General features: G+C 42.0%; 1 protein-coding gene across 3 annotated transcripts in view; it reads left to right on the top strand.

Annotated features, from left to right (window-relative positions):
* Positions 1 to 20,034, top strand: part of Ser (Serrate) — a 188,298-nt gene that overhangs the window by 97,344 nt on the left and 70,920 nt on the right. For all 3 annotated transcript variants that reach the window (XM_069038603.1, XM_069038605.1, XM_069038602.1), the window contains one exon: positions 10,724 to 11,020. In XM_069038603.1, coding sequence (XP_068894704.1) covers positions 10,766 to 11,020 — 255 coding nt within the window. In that variant the 5' untranslated portion in view covers positions 10,724 to 10,765. The remainder of the gene's footprint in view (positions 1 to 10,723; positions 11,021 to 20,034) is intronic.

Consider the following 20,034-nt stretch of genomic DNA (forward strand, 5'->3'; position numbering starts at 1 on the left):
TTCCTCTCTGTTCCCCTGTTCTTGGCGCCGCTTCTCACAACCCCATAACAGCCCTTGCGACAACAAACAAATGACATTCGTCAAAGCGGTCCGAGATCTTCTGCCGAGATGGTTTTTTGTGTGCGTTCTGATGGTTCTATAGTAGTTTTTAAAGTTGTTTATCTTCGCCTTCCATCTTCAGAGTGGTGGTGGTCGGGACAGGTTTTGGGAAATCTATTCCTTTTTAACAAGTAAGTCAACGGAAGGGTCCAAAACTCTTCTGGGAGTCGCGATGACCCCGTGAAACGAACTCACGTTTCGATTTGTTCCGATTTCGGAGCAGTCTCGGTGGCGTTGTTGATGTCGGTGGTGCTGGCGAACCCAAACACCGCCGCCGATGTTTATTTTTCTAATTAATGGCCACTCCGACGGTTGCATCATTCGGCGCAGAAGCCGAAGAGGTGAACAGTCCAATTAATTTGCAACGGTATTATAAATGCGAACATTCGGAGTATTTTTATTGTGGGCATGCCGTTTTGGTTCCCAGACCGTAATCGACGGTGTCGTTTTTGATATTTATGCGCCGAAAAATTCCAGTTATTTCAGGTGCCCGAACAATCACTCAAGGAATTGACCTACATTAACTTGGTTGTGCGAATATCGAGGAAGACGGTTTAAAAATAGACCTCAGAGGAAACGAATTAACCTAATTGTAGGTAGTGAATGTGCACAATAACGCTACACGAAATCTTCACATAATTCACGGTAATTGCTTATTAATGAGTGGTAGCTAATTAGACTCGCCCGTTCATATTCTAAAGTAGCTTTACAGAAGAGCGCCCCTTATCTTTATTGTTTATGTAACAAACACCAACCTTTTACTTTCCTTTCGGTGTTGGTCTGATACACGGGAATTTTATGGCTTCCTCTCATGCATATTTTTTAAAGAGCTTCCAGAAACAGACGTCAACTGGTACCCAAATTCTCACACATTTTTTCCTAGGTTGTTTGTTTATCTTCCTGATAATGCAGATCGTTGTCTCGCCGGTTTTATTTTTTCCACTGTAGAACACTTCTTTTCGACGCACCTGGACTGATCCAGATCGATGGTAAAGGTCACCGTGAACGTTAAACTTTGAAAAATGAATAATGTCGGAAACGTCCAAGGTCGCCCCGAAATGGGTGACGGACGGCGCCCCACGAATACCAATCGAAGTTGGTGTCGATTTTGGAAACAGATGGGAACTCGTGTGTTCGATTTTACATTTATTCCGTGGTCGGCATGAGCAAGCGTGTTTTTTTATTGGACGGACATGTTCGGGTTTACAAGGCGGCTTCGACGAATCCAGGAGAAGGCTTTCAGAGCGAACACGAGGAAATTTGATTTTTCCTCGACGAAATCGAAGCTTGCCCGTCGTGTGAGACAATTCTCGAATGCAAGAAAGTGAGGTTAGGGCGGTGACGTGTGCCGAATCTGGGTGCAGCTGTGGTTCGAGTTACGACGAAATGTTTGCCAAGAATCTGACGAAAAGTTTAATTTCGCTTGAAATATTATGTAGATGAAATGTTTGGCAACGGAGATGAATGGTATCAAATTCTTGAAAAGACTCAACTCTAGATGCTACAAGTAGGAACCATGTCATGTACGAGGCTGACTCGATTACGAATTTTCTCGATCGCACGATGTTTTTTTTTGTGCGAAGATGTCTTCTCGTCTCGCGCGATTTTGTTTCCGCTGCGACTAGTGGAGGCCCGCCCTAAGCCCCAGAAAGTCGTTGCAGTTTCGATCGTGCAGTTATCCTTGGTCCTGTTCGCGTTATCGCTCGATCCTCTTAGCGGTCGAAAATGAAGTTGCGAATTTATTATTTGCGGTGAATTTACGACTCCTTATCACGCCTTTCGCCTCGCACCCTATCACTTTATTGGCAATAATTGCCGCGATAAAACAGACCTCTGTAATTAATATTCCACACATCGGATCCTGTTAATGTATTAATGTTGATTTTGTGTCGTTTTTCGTCCGTGTCGGAAGATCTGAACAAATATAGGTTATATTTACAGAGATGGTATTTATCGAGATGTACGTGAGCCATGTCGCTTAAAACTGATTGATTTGCAGCGTTTTACGACTAAATATGGTGGCTTTTTTAATGGCGAAGCCATCTAGTCAAACACCAGGCGGACCCTCGTCTCAATTAAATGTATTTACAAGAGCGCTGATGTAATATTTGTTGCGACTCTTCGGTGTGTTTTTTTTTGTCCCGTGATCGGTCCCGGGTCCCGTTCGAAAATTTGTGGGAAAATTCGAGGCCCCATGTTTACTCAGAGCGAGCCCTTATCAGCGTGGTGCGGTTTCGAAACTTTGTTTTTCGACGAATCGTGTTTTATACAATCTCGGTGTAAATATTTATTCGAAACAAATTTCGTCTAGATACATGACAATTTCTCACGCATTCCTCGCATATTTACCATGATAAATAACAACAAAAGACGGAGGTGAATAAATCGCGTCTAATTAACATTTAAAACGTTATCTAGCGCAATTACGCATAAACGCCTTGAATTATCCTTTTTTCGCCGTCCTATCGCAAGCGTTGTACTGAGAGCTTGTCACTGCTAAGGCCTAATTAAGTCGACTGCCGCCACTCTTTAATTATAATCTAATTTAATTAAGTTGATTAACACACAATTACGGAAAAGTGGCCAGACATGGGTCTCATTTTAAATGTACCATTGTTCGGTTTTTCGGGACATGAGCACGGCATTATCGTAAATTCGGTTTAACACGAGTGCGTTTTGTGCATTCGTTTATAGTGGTCACGTATCGTATGAATTGCCTGAGTTTATTTCGTGATTGTGACAATATCGAGCTTCCGGTTCGTGCGAGAGAAAAGCTCGAAGCTGAGAAGGAGTCAATCTGAGTGAAACGATCGATGGGACCGATTCTGCCGAAAAATGTCGTTAACTATTGGTAATAACCAATTAGGTAATGAACGAGGTCCTAATTGGCGGTAATTAATTTAATTAATAGTGTACCCGCTAAGTCGTTAATCACCAGACATTATTCAATTGGAATTTATTGGTTTTTTATTGGTCGTAACAGCTAATTGACGAAAACGAAAATCGGTAATTTAACGGTGGACGCGACAAATTACGTTTGTGTCGATTATCCTCGCGGCTGCCATATTAGGTCCTTGACGTGTGCCGGGTCCGGTGTCGTGCGCTTCTCCTTTTCGGGCGTTGCTGCCAAATCGACGACGACTCAATTTTGACGGGACGAAAAATTTCGACGTCCATTCATGTTTTTTGGCGGGGTTTTCGCGTACGAACCGAGAAATTCGACCAGTCCGACTCGCAATCATCATAAAGGGGACCCCCGCTGCTCGGTTTCGGTCGTAAATCTGACGCCCACCAGGCGACGGTAAAGGATACGGATGATCCTTTTCTGCGATGGGTCAGATTGGTGTTTTGAACGGAAATTTTGACGCTCGGGTCTTGTTTGTGCTGTAATAAATTAATTTATGGAGTGCGGTGCTGCATGCGGAAAGCGCCTCAGGACGAGATGAGAAATTAGTGATTTGTTTGGAGCGTGAGAAATTTTATGTTTGATGGTTGGTTGGCAGAAATTAAGAAAATATCTGAGATTTTGTTGTTTCTCGTGAGTTTTGTCACACCTTTTTGTTACTTTTCTCTATTTACATTTTTCTTACTCTACATTTTTCTTCCTCCGGATCTTTCTTCTTCTTTCACAGTTTTTTCAAATCCACTTGCTCTGACTCTTTTCTGTTCCTCAATATTTTGTCCTCTTCATAATTTTCTATGACAATCTCTCGGATATTATTTACTGACTTGTTTCTATTCTGTTCCTTAAAGGCGGCCTTACACCAAGGCAACAATTGGCAACATGTTGCCTGCAACATTTTTTAGTAATGACCGGCAACATTACTAAAAAAATGTTGCAGGCAACATGTTGCCAATGTTGCCTGGTGTAAGGCCGCCTTTAAATATTTTTGCTACAGCTCGACAAAAACAGCTTGGCACATGGCTGATGGATGCGTAGTGTACTAAAATCCCTATATTAAATTATTATTATCGTATAAAGTCCTGCCAATTGGTGTAGTCACTTTTGAACTTTAATAAAACGATGTTTAATTAAAAAAGCGATTTCTTCTATAGAGGAGTACTTCAATCACGATTTCAATGATCTAATGTTATAATTTATTGTAATTGTAACATTCACTTACCATTTATTGACGTGTGCGAATGCAATAATGTACCGTATCATAACACAAATACACTATATTATTATAAAAAGGGGGCACGGCATCGAGGCCGCATTTTATTTGTCATTTCCATTAAGTAATGATAATTCCTTTGAAAACACACTTTTTTATGTTATCATTTATTTTGCTATACGCCTACTTTTTACACGATATCCACGTCGGTGTTTGTTCATATGGATTACAGACAATGCTGGAAATCAAATAGTGAAGCTGCGAAGTTTTTCTTCGGCGGCCACCCATCCAAACACTGACCGGGGTCGACATTGTTGTTAAACTTACTCGTAGTTCGATTTTATTTGCTTCTTTTATTAACATTTTGTTTTCTGGATTTATTGTGACAACTATAACGACTCTTGTTATTTTCTTTTCTTTCCTCTTCATCATTCAGTACTGTCATCACCTCACGTTACCTTCTACGATTCTGTTCTATTTCTTAGCAATTTGTCATTTTTCAGCAATGTCTGCAACGATTTTCTTAAACTGTATCAAGCTTACTTTTTCTGATTCTAGGTATTCTGCCATTTTCAGTATTTTATGTATACTCTTCCTTGTCGAATAAGATTATGTAGCGCCCATGAACCCTATTGTTCCCTATTATAAGAGTTAAATGCTTTATATAGGGGTCATATAATCTTGAAGAGTCGATTGTGAACGCACCACGGATTACAGATCACGGATCAGCTGTTAGAAAATCTAACCTCACTTTCTGCGTTGTTTGTATTTTTACCCTGCTGACTGACGAGTGGTGCGTTCACAATCGACTCATCAACGCCAACTTTGAGGATACATTTAAATGAACACCCGATATAACAACTTCTACGCTACAATTTTTTTTGTCAGACATTCTTGTTTTGTCTTTTTTAAAATCTAGTATTCTGTAACCACCTTAGAATTTTCTTTTCTTTATTTATATTTACTCCTTGTCTTTTCTACGTTTACATTCTTATACATTCACGTTTTTGCAATTCCCTGGTCTGGAAGCATGACTTATTGGTTCTTCTAGCGAATTTACTCGATGCATGTTTCTCCCGAGTGTCGCCATGTACAGAATAATCTTTTTTTTTAAACAAATCTCTTTTACACGTTTCGTCTGCTTAATGGCCCCGTATCAGATTTCTTGACACTCTCAGAAGCTTTTGCTAAATTATGAACCCACTCGACTTGGTACATACATCTTTTGCATTCTCGTGGGTCGGCATTCGCTCGCTATGTTGCTAAAGTAAATGTTTCTGTAATTGTGCACATTTCGCTCTCCTCTTTTTGTATCGCGACCTCAAAGCCCATTTGCTCCGTCTCGTTTCGCTTTTATTCAGTTTTTTCTCCGACACGTTCTTCTACATCGCAGCTTCAGGAAAATTTTTCTGCCACTCACTCCGATCGCACTTGGATCGGATTTCGCCGCGATTCGATTTAATCGGCAAAAAAGTAATCGCTCGACTTTTGTGGGAATTTTTTCAAGTCGATCGCGGCGAGCTCTTTGAACTATATCGAACGATTCGCAGTCGTAAATGTTTTACGATCCAGCATATGAACCGGGAAAAAAGGTGATTTAAACGATCACCTCGGATTCGGGGAATCGTGACGGTTTTCGGATGTTGCTGTCGAAAAAAGGAAGTGTTCTCTGGCGATTAATCCCTAGTTTATATTCAGGCGCTCGGGGTCTTCAGGTGGCGTGCGCGAGATTTTGTTCTTGTTGGTGCGAGGGCAACACCACCGCTTGTGATGGGAGTCGATCGTTTTGGAGGTGATGAATGGGTGTCTCGGGTCCTGGGGGCTTTGTCAGTGCGGAGTGGAGGAATCCTTCAGCGGAGAGACGAAGAGGCCGAGCTGGTTGTCCCGTTGTTACATTATCATTCTTGGTTGCAGTACCCATATATTTACATGTGGCGCACATAAATTTGCTTAACCGAGTATGTTAATGGACGAGCATTTACAATGTGCAATTCGAGTTTGTTTATTGAGCCATGAGAAAATTAAATAATTCCGCGAGATTAAAAATCGTGACTGGGAGAACACTTCCCCGTATTCGGAGAGAACAAGAAGAGCAATTTTCTAGGAGAGTCGCCCAAAAAAAAAAAACTTAATAACTTAACAATGTCTAAACATCGTTTAAGTTTTTAGCTCCTTTTAATAAAACGATTTGAAAGCATTATGTCGGGACGGTTTTTGGTTGTTTTTTCCTCCACACCGTCTCGCTTGACGGACTCGACCGGCGATTTTGTACAGAGTCGGTCGGAGCTTCATGCACGCAATCTTCATCCAGCTGTGTTTGTACACTCAATAATGAACGGCCGGCAAACTGGATTTTGAATAAATACCGAGACCGATGTGACCTTCATAGGTGGCATGGGTGACGCCGAAGAATGACCGCGAACCAAACACGAGAATCGAGAGATTCTTCATCTCCACCTGTGACGAAGATCGCTTTCGGGATCGGGTTCCCCAGGGCTCCCCTTTCACAAAAAATCCGCTCAGGTGTGCCGAACGGAAGCCGAACCGAGCTTCCGACCCTGTACGGCATCCAAAAGGAAGAAAGGCTAATTTGCACAACATGGGAATCTTTGATGCGCTCTTATACGACATCCAGAAAGAAGAAAGCTTCATCGCGCGAGTTGGGAATTTTTGATGCGCACCTGTACGACATCCAGAAGGAAGAAAGCACAGTTTGTAGATGGACAAATTTTGATGCGCTTGTGTACGACACCAAGAAGGAAGAAAACGCAATTTGCAGCACACGGAAATCTTTTGAGACGCTTTTGTACGACATTCAGAAGGAAGAAAGCACAATTTGGAGGTGGGCATTTTTGGGACGCTTCTGTACGATACCCAGAAGGAAGAAAGCTTAATTTGCGGAAGATAGGAATTTGTGATGCGCCCTTGTACGAATCTAGAAGGAAGAAAGCGTAATTTGCAGAACATGGCAGTTTTTGATGCGGCCCTGTGCGACATCCAGAAGAAATGAGGCATAATTTGCAGATGGGCATTTTTGATGCACTTCTGTACAACGCCCAGAAGGAAGAAAGGTTAATTTGTAATAGGAATTTGTGATGCACTCTTGTACAAATCTAGAAGGAAGAAAGCTTAACCTGCAGAAGATGGGAATTTTTGGTACGACGTCCGGAAGGAAGAGAGCGTAATTTGCGGAAAATGGGAATTTTTGCAGCAAGCTCGTGGATTCTGGTTGGGTGCGAAGGAAACAATGGGTCCCATGGAGATCCGACATATCGATAAGTGGCGATCTGGTCGTTTGCCATGGGCGATTAGCATCCAGGATGTCGGATCAATTTCGCAAAACAGGAAACGGTCGCGTATCTCGGTGTTCTTCTTCCTTCGGCTGTTGACGTGACGGAACGGAGAGGAACACCATCTCAGCTCGGTTCTCAGGCATCGGTACAGTCGTCGGGCATAATCAATGTATTATTAAATCTCATGTCGATATAATTGGCTGGAATAAAATGAGTGGGCAATAAAACGGTTTTGAACCGTGTTTTTGAACCGAACTGCGGCTGATGGTAGGGCAGTTCGCGTTTCTGTTATTAATGGTTACGACTCGCATACGAGCCCCACTTATTATAGGTAGTCGCTTATTATTGTTATTGTTGGATTGTTGGATAAAGTGGGTTTGTGAAGTTATTAGTTGCGCAAGGAAATGGCTTCGCGGGAGATGTCGTCGGCCTTTGTTCGGAATTTTTCGAAGCGAAAATTTCTCCGTCAAAGAGGACTCTTCCGAGTAACGCAAGAATCAACAAGATTTGATAATACACAATTCGTATTTACTTTTGTTCGTTCAATATTGATCGGAAAAAATGATCCAGTCGTTATCTACGTATCTAGTGATTCAGCAGTGACATGCGAAAATCTGGCCATTTGAAGAAACGGATTTGTTATAGCCTGAATTCCGCTCTATCCGGAAAAGAATCGCCAATTGGACAAGCTTTTATTTTACTGTCAAAGCAACATCTTATTCATACTGTGACAAATTTTCATTAAAAAGTTAAATAAAAGCGCTGTTATCGATTGAGCGGAAAAGAATAGAAACAGAATCACTCGGGAGATCGAGAAATTGTGCAAATTGAGTCTAAATAAAAACCAGCAATTAGTGTTTCTCACGACTGAATTGGGAACAGAAATTACAAAAGGAGGAAGACGGGAAAATTGTTGCATAATTGAAAGGATAGTACGGGAGAAAGAATGCTGAATTATTTATCGAATCTGTTTTATAATTATTTTGCAGTAATTGGCGTTTTAGAGAACATTTGAATTTGACATGAATACGTAATTCGTCGAAAGTAGTGGTCGATTTCGATAGATTTAAATTGCAAATTTTCTTTTAAAATTCTCTTCGAATTAGCAAAACGTTCGCGTAAACTGTGGGTTGGTTCAAAAGGACTCGGATAAAGGTCATAAATCTCGGAAAACAGGAATGAATAATACGTGTGAGGTGAGCTTGCTAGTCACAATTTATTATGGACTGGCTGAGGACTGCTGAACACCTGAAAAGAGCAATTTTCCACCCAACTTACTGTTATTCATGTAGACTTTCTGATTTATGGCAGTTGCGCTGGTCGAATTGAAAAGAATAAGAAAATGAGAAGGGTTACAGTTAACATTTATAAATGATTAAACTGTGAAATTATTTTAATGGTAATTTATGCAACGAGTGCATGAGGTAGGACTTTATTTCACGAGTGAGAAAATACACTTTACGCACGAGTTTCATTAAAATATTTTTTCCACGACTGATACAGTTTTTTTGGCAGTCGTAGAAAAAAATGATTTCACAATTCAGATTTTCTTTATAGTAGATGGTAGTTTATGACGGTTGTTAATATTAATAGTACTGGACCCTCTGCGTGTGCTTTTAAGATTTCCCCATAATAATAGTGATAGTAATACGTAGATTCCGACGTTGTCAGTAGATCAAATAATTTAGGATTTGATAAAGAAATGGCTTTCGACTGTGAACGCTAATGTGTTAGGAGTAATTTAAAAGTGATATTGTAATTTAAAAGTCAAATGATCCACATTAAGCAATAGGTATTCAATTAAGAAAAAAACTGTTTCCTTCTCTGAAGAATGGCGACCGACTTGACATAATCTTCTTTTAAGCGTCCAGAAAAAACGTGTACGAACAACAAAAATAGGAAAGTGAGTCCATAAAAACGCGGAATGTGGCCATTTCCAAATGCTAATTTAGATGTTGATGAAGATGAAACCTTAGAGTGCAAAAACTAGTCATTTTTGAGACAGCTGTGTGCGGCATGAGTCGGCGATCGCCGTGATTTTTTCCGTAAACGGTTGAACAGTTTTGCAGGAAATGATACATCCCAACTTTCGTTTTTAAATCGATTATTGTCACAATATTTTTACGTCGATTTTGCACGAGTTTTCTTCTTTTTTCCCTTTGTTCGGTGTTTTGTTTTAGGAAAGCCGTCCGTGAAATTGCGGTTTTTTCCGAAAAGCGTCCACAATCGTCACAGTTGGATTTTTTTTCACTCGACCGGTGCCATCGAAGATGATCGGTTTTTGGCAAAAAAGCGCTTGTCACAAGCCGCGCTCCGAACGTGTAATTTCTTTTCGAACAGCAATTATATTCCTCGGCTGCATTTTGACCGTAACCGTAGCCTCTTTTTTCCACCAGGTCCCACTCACAATTATTGTGTGGTCTCGAACGGGACCGAAAAAACGGTCACAGTTGACGGGGCGGCGCTCTTGAAGAGCTGCTCCGTAGACGCCACCAGCTCCGGGCCATTGAGCATTTTAAGTGGATGACAACTTCGTCTGGGTGAATTATTTTCGATTTAACGGTCATTACAGGTTATTGTTTTGCACGCTTTGACGGTCGCTGATTAATTCACTTTGTTAAAAGGCGAAAAAAGCCGCGGACTAACGAAAGGTAGCGGATTTGTCGCGCTCCAGCTCCAGGTTCATCGACTTAGGTCTGTCGTCTCGGCCGACGTTTTTCCTTTTAACAATAGGAAGACTTTACCGAACAGAGAAAAAGACCAACTCTAGCTCGGCTAAACCTAAACCTAAAAAATGTGCACAAATAGAGCAAATATCTTGGTTGACAATTGCAGTATAACTAAATTCCTTCGAGGCTTCGTAAATTGTATTTACATGAAAAAGAATTGGACCTGAACTAGATGCTTGCGGTACGCCTGACCTTGAACAAAACCAGAATTTGCCTTGCTAATTCTAATTTGTTGACCGCGACCAGTTAGATATGAATAAGCAAGCACGATCGATTTATTTTTAGACCATAATAACCGACAACACACCAACGTGAACGATCTAGATCTAGATTGATTAAGAATTCTTATTTTATCGATGAAAGATGGAACAGAAGAATATAACTTTCATTGTTTCTTTCTTTCGATTCATCGATATCATAGTATAAGAGTAATCATAGATGAGCTTTTTGTTTTTTGTTATCGTCTGACATTTTCCTTTTGTTGCAGTGCGCCCATGGCTCCGGCTTCTTTGAACTGCAGGTCTTGGAGATGGTGAACCCCCGGGGCGAACTGTCCAGCGAGGAGTGTTGTGGGGGTGGTGCGCGTTCCCCGGTGACAGGACGTTGCTCGACGCCGTGCAACACGTTCTTCAGGTTGTGCCTGAAGGAGTACCAGAGCAACGTGACCAGCACAGGGTCATGTTCCTTCGGGAACACCTCCAGCGTGGTGCTGGGCCGGGACTCCTTCACGCTTGCCGATCCCGAAAGGGGAAAGCTCGTCTTGCCATTTACCTTCAGATGGACGGTAAGTCGTTGACTCTGGCATTGTTGCTTGCTCCCATTCAGACAGATATCCCGGAATAATAGAACCGGGACGAATCGTACTGGAATTCGTCCGGCTATTCGGTAAACCACCATGGTAATTAGATAAGAGTTTCGCTTTCAGGCGTAATGCCCGTAAAAATATTTGACTTGAGCCATAATAGCTCTTGGATTAATATTTACCAGAAGTTGGAGCGCCTCGGGTGCAGCCACAACAAAACGCACGTCGTTTTCGCCTTTTTTGGACTGCAGCTAATACGAAATCTCACGATCTTCCCAGAAACGCGTAATAGAAAATAAATTGCCGATTATGAATTCGCCACTAATCACGACGACGGCCCAAATTGAAACTAACTGTAATCCAAGAGAGCAAAAATGGTTGGGTTGAATGATCACTGTCGAAAAAATTTTCGATCGGACGGCTCTATTTGGGTTGTGTGGGTCGTTATTTACAGCAATTACGGCGCTATTGCTCTGCAGCCGACACACAATGGCTTTGACTCCGCAGACATCCGAGCCGACTTGGCTAATTGATGTTAATATGATGGATTAAAAGTGGCGAGTCTATTCAAATTGTACCGACCAGCTGGCAGTTCCTGTTGCCACCAGAAATGGAATTGCACCAATTAGGCCCGTCGGCACAACACTGGAAGGTAAAACGGTCACTTTGACGTGAACAGAAGAGGGCCGCGAGCGGCCGTCTGTGGGAATCTCTCGAAAAAATCTGGTCCACCGCTCGGTTTTTCGTTTTTGCCGGAGCGTAACGGCGGAGCTGGTGCAAGAGGAGCCGCGTCGCGTCCGGCTCTTCACACAAGTCGAAAAACGTCGGAGAAAAATTCTTCGCTCCTAGCGCTAATGAGCTAAATAAACGAATGGACCCTTTAAATTCTCCACTAACTAAAAGCGGGCCTAATCCGAATTACCTGGTCTGTCTCCGTCTCTGTCCCGTGACGGAGGTGGCCCGCGTTCCGTCGCACTCCGAAAACGAACAATAAAATCTAAACTGTTGGAACTTATCACGTCATTATTCCACGGCCGTCTCGAGATTCCATCTTCTTTCGGTCGGGATTAAAGACAAGGACACGAGTAAAACACTCTTCAAACAGTGTATTTTGTTTTATGGTGGGCACCGTGGAAAAAAGGAGTCCATCGGGTCGGTCAAACGAAGGTGCACACCACAACAGGTCGAACACGAAAGGGGACCATAGCTGAGGTGCTCTCTGTTTTTTGCTCTTTCAGAATAAACCGTATCCGATCGCGCAACAAAGCTTTTATGTTGCGATGTGAAACACTAAACACCATGAACGATTGTAATTGATGGAGGTGTCAGGAACCTTTGTCGAGACAACACCCGCCAAAATCAAATCCGTCAGGAAAAATTCGCGATTCTGTTTGGGTTTCGGATTCACTGAAAATATGCGAAACAGATTTGCCCGCTCTCTATTTATAAATGCGATGGCAACGGTTACACCAAACAAACAAACCCAAAGAAACTGCAAAACTGGTCCGTCGAAGAAGGAAAACGCTGCACCTGAAAGCAGTACTCGATTCCTCTGAGAGTGTTTTGCAGTCTTTCGCGGAAAGTTGAGGTCGTGATCAGATCGGGGCGTCTTGGTGGCAACGAGTGTCTGTTGACGCGTTTTTACATGTAACCAGATTGTTACGAGGTCTTACATCCTGCACGAAGGTAAAGTTGCGAAAACTTTTGCCAAACTCGTTCTAATCCCACTGCGAAACCTGTTTGTCTCCAGGTCTCGTTTGTCATAAGTCATCCGGTCTTTGGTGTTTTACTGGTGGCTTCTCACCAGAAAACATCTTTAAAGAATATAGTAATGCAAGTCTGAAAAATTGTACTGGATCTCTGAAGATATTTTTCTAATAGTATCTTGTGAGCAGCTGGTTGTTTGAAGACAAAAGAAGAAGGCTTCCACTTTATTCCAAGATCTTCAGAGGGTAAGTCGTCCCGAACCATTGGAGGATGTGTTTCACAACACCAACTAGAAAATTTTTTCGCTCTCCAAAATCTCAGTAGTACTAATTGGAAGGTTTTGCTTGACGACAATCTGTTTCTATTTGGTCCTTGCAGTTTTCACCACAGCCAGTTTTAACAACCAAGAAGGTCTTTTCATGGGTTCAGAACGTTGACAACACTTTCTTTCAGCTTCTATTTCGACAGGTCCTCTGTAACTCTTGTCTTTTTGAGATCCTTTGGAGGTGGCGATTGTCCCTCTGGATGAGTTTGGTCGGCGGGGTCACGGTTTTGGCACGGTGCCTCCCGTTCGGGACCTGTCGTCGGTTGCCGGTAGCGTATCTGAGCGGAGAATGTCGGAGTCGGTGTGACGACGTCGTCGGCGAATGAATGCAAGTCAGCGACAGGCCAAGCGCACCAGCAAGCATACGGAATGAGCTGCACTGTTTTCCCACGGTGACCGACTCATGCCCGTGATGTCATACCTCATGCATACATACATATGGCCGGTCATTCAGCGAACACCGCACCGTCGCGAAATTAACCATTAACTTCTTCTCTCTCGGCCATTGTGCCTCCTCGGACGTCATTCCGTATCGACTTACTGTTTGTTGCCGACGAGGTCCTATTGTGCGCCCGCGTGTACATACACCTTACTACTCCATGAATCACAACTCGCAACAGATTATTATCTCTAAATACCTACTTTGTAACGCGAATATTAGTGGCAGTGCAGATTGAACCCAACGCATATGCCGATAATCGCTTAGTTCGCGTCTGGCGGCTCTCAGACCTCTCTGATTACTCCGCGGCTTTGTCTTCTTCGGTCTCCATCTCCGCATTGGCTGAGGCAATTTTTTCCCTGCTTCACCTCGTCCGTTTCTCACGAATTAGCGCCCCAGTTGGCGTCTTTCTTTCTTCGCTCGATTTGCCACTTTCTCGTGTCAGCTGTCGACGACAGTTTTGACAGTTTGTGCCGGGCCAGATGTATTTCGTCCTGGTTGTCCATTTCACTCCGGCACGACATTCTGTGCCCAAACCGGATAAAAATCCATACTACGAGTCCTAACGGGACTTGCAACTTTCATTATGATTCACATTATTAATATTTATTGCTGTAAATTCAACTTATACAATCTCCCGCATTTCTGTGTTGACATTTCTTTCGCATTTAGCATTACCATTTTAACACTATTAAAACGCTCTTATCTCGGTTTATTACGCTCTCGTCCATTTTCTCTTTGGCCTGTTGCCCCGTTCTGCGTCGAAGGATGATGGGTCAGAGAGGTACGGCAATTTACCAAATTAAAACGGTACAGTCACACGAGACATCTTTATACATTTGAAAATATTGATCGTTATTTCGTTTGATCATTCCGGTACCGACCGTGTCCGTTGCAATTTTCTGTAATAGGACCGGATTACGGTCACATGCGATGAGCGAAGGATAACGGAGAACTAACGTGTCCACAAAATTTTAACATAATGGACCTTTCTAATTTAAATTATGCGGAAATCGAGCTCCGTTCTCATGATTACTCATTTCAGAGTTGTACGAATGCATCTTTCGTTTAATAGAACTGATTTTGTTATCGCTTCCTGGAATTAAAATGGCAAATGAGCGACGCGATAATCGACGAAAAACTGAACGAGTTCGCAAAAAACAGGAATGGAGTGGGAAAGTATGCAGGAATTGTATTTACGAAATGAGTGCGAGAAGACATTTTTCGCGCATGAGTGCATTGTTTGAGGCACGAGCTACGAAGGAGCGAGTGCTTCATTTGCATCGAAGTTCTACAATATTTTTTGAAACGAACATTATGTCGGATTTGTCGTAACCTTTTGCGAATAGGATGGCGCTTGCCCAAGTGTAACGAATTAATTGCGATTTATTTTCACTCCTTCGAAATTTTCATCATCCAAATTGGAGATGAGCGTTTTTTAAACAAGAGTTTATTATTATCCAGTCAAATTATTTTCAGAATGCTCAAAAAGTTGGATGATTTTGAAGCACCAATGCGCCAAATCGACGTTCGCGCACTAGTGCTTCAAAATCATTCAAAAAGCATTCGCACTAGTGCGCGAACGTCGATTTCGCGCACTACTATGCGGTCGCGAAATGTTATTTTGAAGGTAGTGAGTTCAAAAAATTCTTAAAGTGTGATGGAATAAATTAAACCAAAATATATACATAATTTATGTTGGTGATTTAAATTTATGTTTAATAAGAGTTTCTCTTATTACAATTAGACTTTTGAAAAATTTCCGTCGAGAAAGGGAATTGGAAGTCAGAAGGTGCTAGATTGGAACGACACTTGACTACGTAGAATATTCTAGGAAGGATACTTTTTCTATGTTCTTATTGCCATTTTTCCTGAATGTATCCATTTCTTCCAAAAGTTTATTCTTCCACCAATGCCCAGCTCTTTGGAAAAAATCTGTTAGCAGCAAGATCAATATTAGATCATCTTGATGGTAAGGAATGTCTATTTGGACCTTTTTTTCACATGGAAGACTCCTTGCCATCAAGTTTTCTTGTTTATTTTTGAAAGTCTACAAAAACAAAAACTACAAGCACCACCTGGTAGAGTGCCTCTACGCAAGCTTCTGGGGCATTAACGAGCGTGTTGGGGTTAAGGCCCCAGGCCTTCCTTTCTGGATCTGTCTTTTTAACACGCAATTGGCGCTTACAGTGTTGCAAATCGGCCGTCAAAAATTTGAATTTAAGATGAGCCCACCCGAAAGCCTGAGAGTTGATAGCCCCGAAAAAGAGTAAAAAGAATGGTCCAGGTGTCTCGACCGAAAATGAAGGTCGGTCATTACGATCCACGTCGATAATAAAAATTGGCAATTTCCAAGTAGTACCTACGGAGCTCATCTCGGTGGTCTGATTAAGCCCGGACGGTTGGTTAAGTACCGGTGAGATCACGAGCCCTCGACGGTTAATTTCCTCGGTGCGGCGATCGCGATGGAGGCAGTTTGACGGAGGTAGTCTGGCAATTAGAGCGAAATTAAAGATCTGTGTGCCAATTTGTGGCGTCTGGGAACCCGGCGAGCCTCCATCGCAGATGTAGATACGGCCGAGTAACATTTCAGTTAGGCAGAGGAAGACAAAGCGAGGCGAATCGGTTCTCTAAGTACCGCTCTAAGTGCGTGTACCAGTCGGGTCGGAGCGATTTAAGAGTGTCGTTAGGGCCCATATCTCTTTGGAATCTCAGTCGGAAGTTTAATCCGATCCAGTTTCGGAATAAATTAGTGCGGATGTGATCCCATATAAAACGTCCAGTTTCCATGTTGGGGGACTAGGTGGTGATAAATCGCGTCGGAGCGCGACCGGAGGGGATGCGATCCGGGCTCCGGCAAATTTCGGTCGGATTGTTTATCGCCAATAAAAATTCACGACCATCACTGTTCTTAAGCCGATAATCGCATGTGTGGGATGGAAATGGTAAATAAAAATTCCAAACCAGTTTGGTTTTGGGGGACATGTTCAATTATTTTGATTATATGTAGCGCTAGCGTATTACAGGTGGCTTCTGTGTCAACGATCCCGGAATAAATCGAATTAGCATGTCGTGTGCGTACCGCGTAAACAATTCTATGAAATTATAACAACAATCAATATAGCTGGCTATATACATGTGCGAAATGATGAATTGCCGTTGTCAGAGCGACTTTATTTATCGATAATATTGTTCGTACACTCGTCCAGATAAAAATAATTCATTCATCATTCGAGTTCGGCTCGTTTATGGGGGCCATCAATCACGACAGACTTAAAACAGACCACGCCGATGACATATTGCTCTTTTGTACCACGCAAATCGTAACGTTGCCCACCCATAACCGCCGGCGGATCGAAGACGCGCCGAGGAGTGCACCATCCCGGGTAATTTATGGCCGATGGAGTTACGACCAGGATGTATACTACCCGGTGACCACGAAACCGACTCGCCCGTGAAGTCTGAGCTAGCTAATTGGACGGAGTACGCGGTGGCTTCGAGAAATTAATTTCACTGCTCGAAGGAATGTGAATGAAGGTGATTGCGTAATTCGAGAAGACAGGAAGAGGTAGTATCAGTGGGATGAGTCTACATCGGCGGAAACAGGAGGAACGTCACGAGAGTGCGAGATGATAAAAAAAAAAAATTGAATCTGGTGCGGAACAGATGAGCGGAGGTACAAAAGATTTATCAGGTTTTTGATAAGATCTTCGAAAAACTATAGAAAAACAAAGCTCTTTCAACGAAAGAGTTGACAATTAGGAAGCAAAAACAGCTTTTTTTGAAAAACGGAAGTATCTAAATATAGCATTTTGGCAAAGAGCATTAACCTTGATCTTTAGAGTGTTACAAAGAAGTTTTATGGAATGATAAATTCTAGTCTGATCTGAAGACTTCGGAGGTCCTAAGGGAGAACAGTGAAGCGGAGTAAAAACATTCTTTACATATTACCAATGATATATGCAATTCATTGCGAGAGAATAATTTCTTAGAATAAAAAGTTTTATCAACCGCTTGAACCTTATTTAGAAAAAAAAAAGCTTTCGTATAAATCTTTTTGGTGGCTAAGAATGAACAGTGAAGAAAAACAAAGAAAAAAAGCTCTGATATACCTAGAGCTTTTCAACTGGTGATTGTAGCATTTGTTTTTAAAATTGGGCTACACCTTCAACAAAAGAGCCACGGATAAGACACACATGAGAGAGATAGTAAGGAAGGCAAAGAAGGTAGTGGGATGTGTGTGGGGAATAGGAGAGAGAAGGGAGGAGAATGATGATGTTTGAGAGTATGGTAGAGAGCGTATTAATGTGCAGGGCAGAAATCTGGGGACTGAAGGAACAAGAGGAGGTAGAGAGAGTGCAAGAGGAATCGGCTGGGAGTGAAAGTGGGAAAGAGAGCGGCGGCAAAGTTTGAGGACAAAATGGATGGAAGGGAAGAGTGCAGGATACTGACGGAATGCTGGAGAGAAAAGAAAAAGAACACGGAGAAGAACGAGAGAAGGAAGTAATACCAGAGGAACGGTTATGCCAGTGAAGAAGTGGAAAGATTGAGAGCAAAAGGAAGATGGAATGTGGAGCTGAGTGAAAGGGACAAAGACACAGACAAGCAAGAAAGAAGGGCGAGAATCAAAGAAGCCAGATAAAACAGGGAGTATGAAAGGTGTATGGCAGAGGAAATGCCGGAGTAACTGGGGAGAGAGAGTGCAAGAGAGAGAAAAATGATGGCAAGATTCAGATATGGAAACGAGGAAAGAGAAAACAGGTGTTGGATGGAAGGAGAGGAAAGAAGGTGCAGAATGTGCTATGAGGAGAGAAATAAAGCGTTTGTTGTAGTTTTATAATTGAACACTTTGCGGTATTATTTTTGGTGAAAAGAAATCAAAAAAGATTTTTAGTACCTGTTACAACTGGATTGATTTTCTAAAAGAGCACAAATCGTAAGAAATAAAAAGCAATAGTATAAAGATCTTTAGTGGACATCCCATCCACCCAATCTTATTTGAACACTTGTGGGTTTGCTTTAAAGAAACAAGATGAAAAACCATCTGAATGTGAAGAGGTTCCAGCATCTCATAAAATAAAAAGAATTAAGACAGATAAAAAAAAGATTTCTCAGCAGAATAGAAGATCAACTGACTGTAGTTTAGACTATCGGTTTCTAGAAGAATAAAAATCTTAAAAGCATGAAGCTAGATATCAAAAAATTCGAAAGAAAGAAAGCTTTGCTATGAAATTGTTTAAATTAATTGTCTTTCGAATGTATTCGAAGAAGGATGGAGCAAATTATCAAAAGGAAGTTGCACGATTGAGTAAAAACATTCATTTGACAATAACAGAACAATGGTTTTAAGCAATAAATAGCAACAATTTTATTTAGAAGAAAAGAAAAGCTCTGGAATCGAGTTTGCCAAATATCTATTAATAATTTATTATCCATAAAGAAAGGACAATATTTGAACAAAATCGAGCGAAAAGAAATAGGAAACAAGAGATTTTAATGTCATAGGCGGAGAAAGGTCATACGAACTTTCGTTTTCCAAGTTTAAAAAAAAGAAACGCCTTCGCTTTTGTGCTTTTTTTTCTTTAACTTAGGTTGCTTGAAGATTTTGCAAGGATATTGTACGTTGTCGATTTACAAATGAGTAAATTTACTGAAGAGATGATTGTTTCATCGGTAAGAAGCACCCACGAAGTCTCACAGCTTAGAGGTCTGCGAACAAAGTCACAATCTCCTCCACGTCTTGCAAGCCAATCAAATTCTGTCGTCCATCTTTGTAATTTGTCTGCGAGCCCGTCTTACTGCCTTTTGCCTATGAATCAATCAAGAGTTAAAGAGTCCTCGTGGAGGACATGTCGCGCTATCAGGTACACGTCACGTGGAGGAATGCAAACGGCCAATACCGCGAAGAATACGCACATAAATTACATCGTCTCTGCCAAATGTGCTCATACGTGGAGACGTCCAAGACCTGTCGCCTTCACCACCTGACCGGAGGCATCGTACCGATTGTCACACGCACGAAAGCGAAGTAAAAAAGAAAGAAAAAAGACGAGATCGATTCGTTCCGGACTGGCGTGTAACAAAGAAAGTTTATCGGGAATCGAGTCGATTAGTTTTTTCGAAAGCTCCAATCGATTATTGTTTATAAAATAAATAGGAGGCATTAATCAGCATTCTGTGCTCGGCAATTATGGAATTCGGGCAAAGGCTTGCTGACCTTAAAACGCGCTTCACCTATACCTACAAGGTCAGTGGAGGATTCTTCAGCTTTGACCCCGAGCCGATCGAGACTTGTCCGTGCAAGATTCTCATTAAAAAAATGGACAGTAATAACAGCATTCCAGCCCCTCGACGACTCCCCTCGTTTCACTAATTTAGTGAGAGTGTGTGCGTTGTTACCTCCCCGGGACCAAAAATGCCTCCACGAGTTGTGACACATGCAAATTGGCTACGAGCACCAGTTCGCCTTTTCTCAACAACGTTCCGGTGTAATTGTATGAATTAATCTTGATATTATGAACGTAT

Source organism: Tenebrio molitor, chromosome 2, assembly GCF_963966145.1.
Source record: "Tenebrio molitor chromosome 2, icTenMoli1.1, whole genome shotgun sequence".
Taxonomy (NCBI): domain Eukaryota; kingdom Metazoa; phylum Arthropoda; class Insecta; order Coleoptera; family Tenebrionidae; genus Tenebrio; species Tenebrio molitor.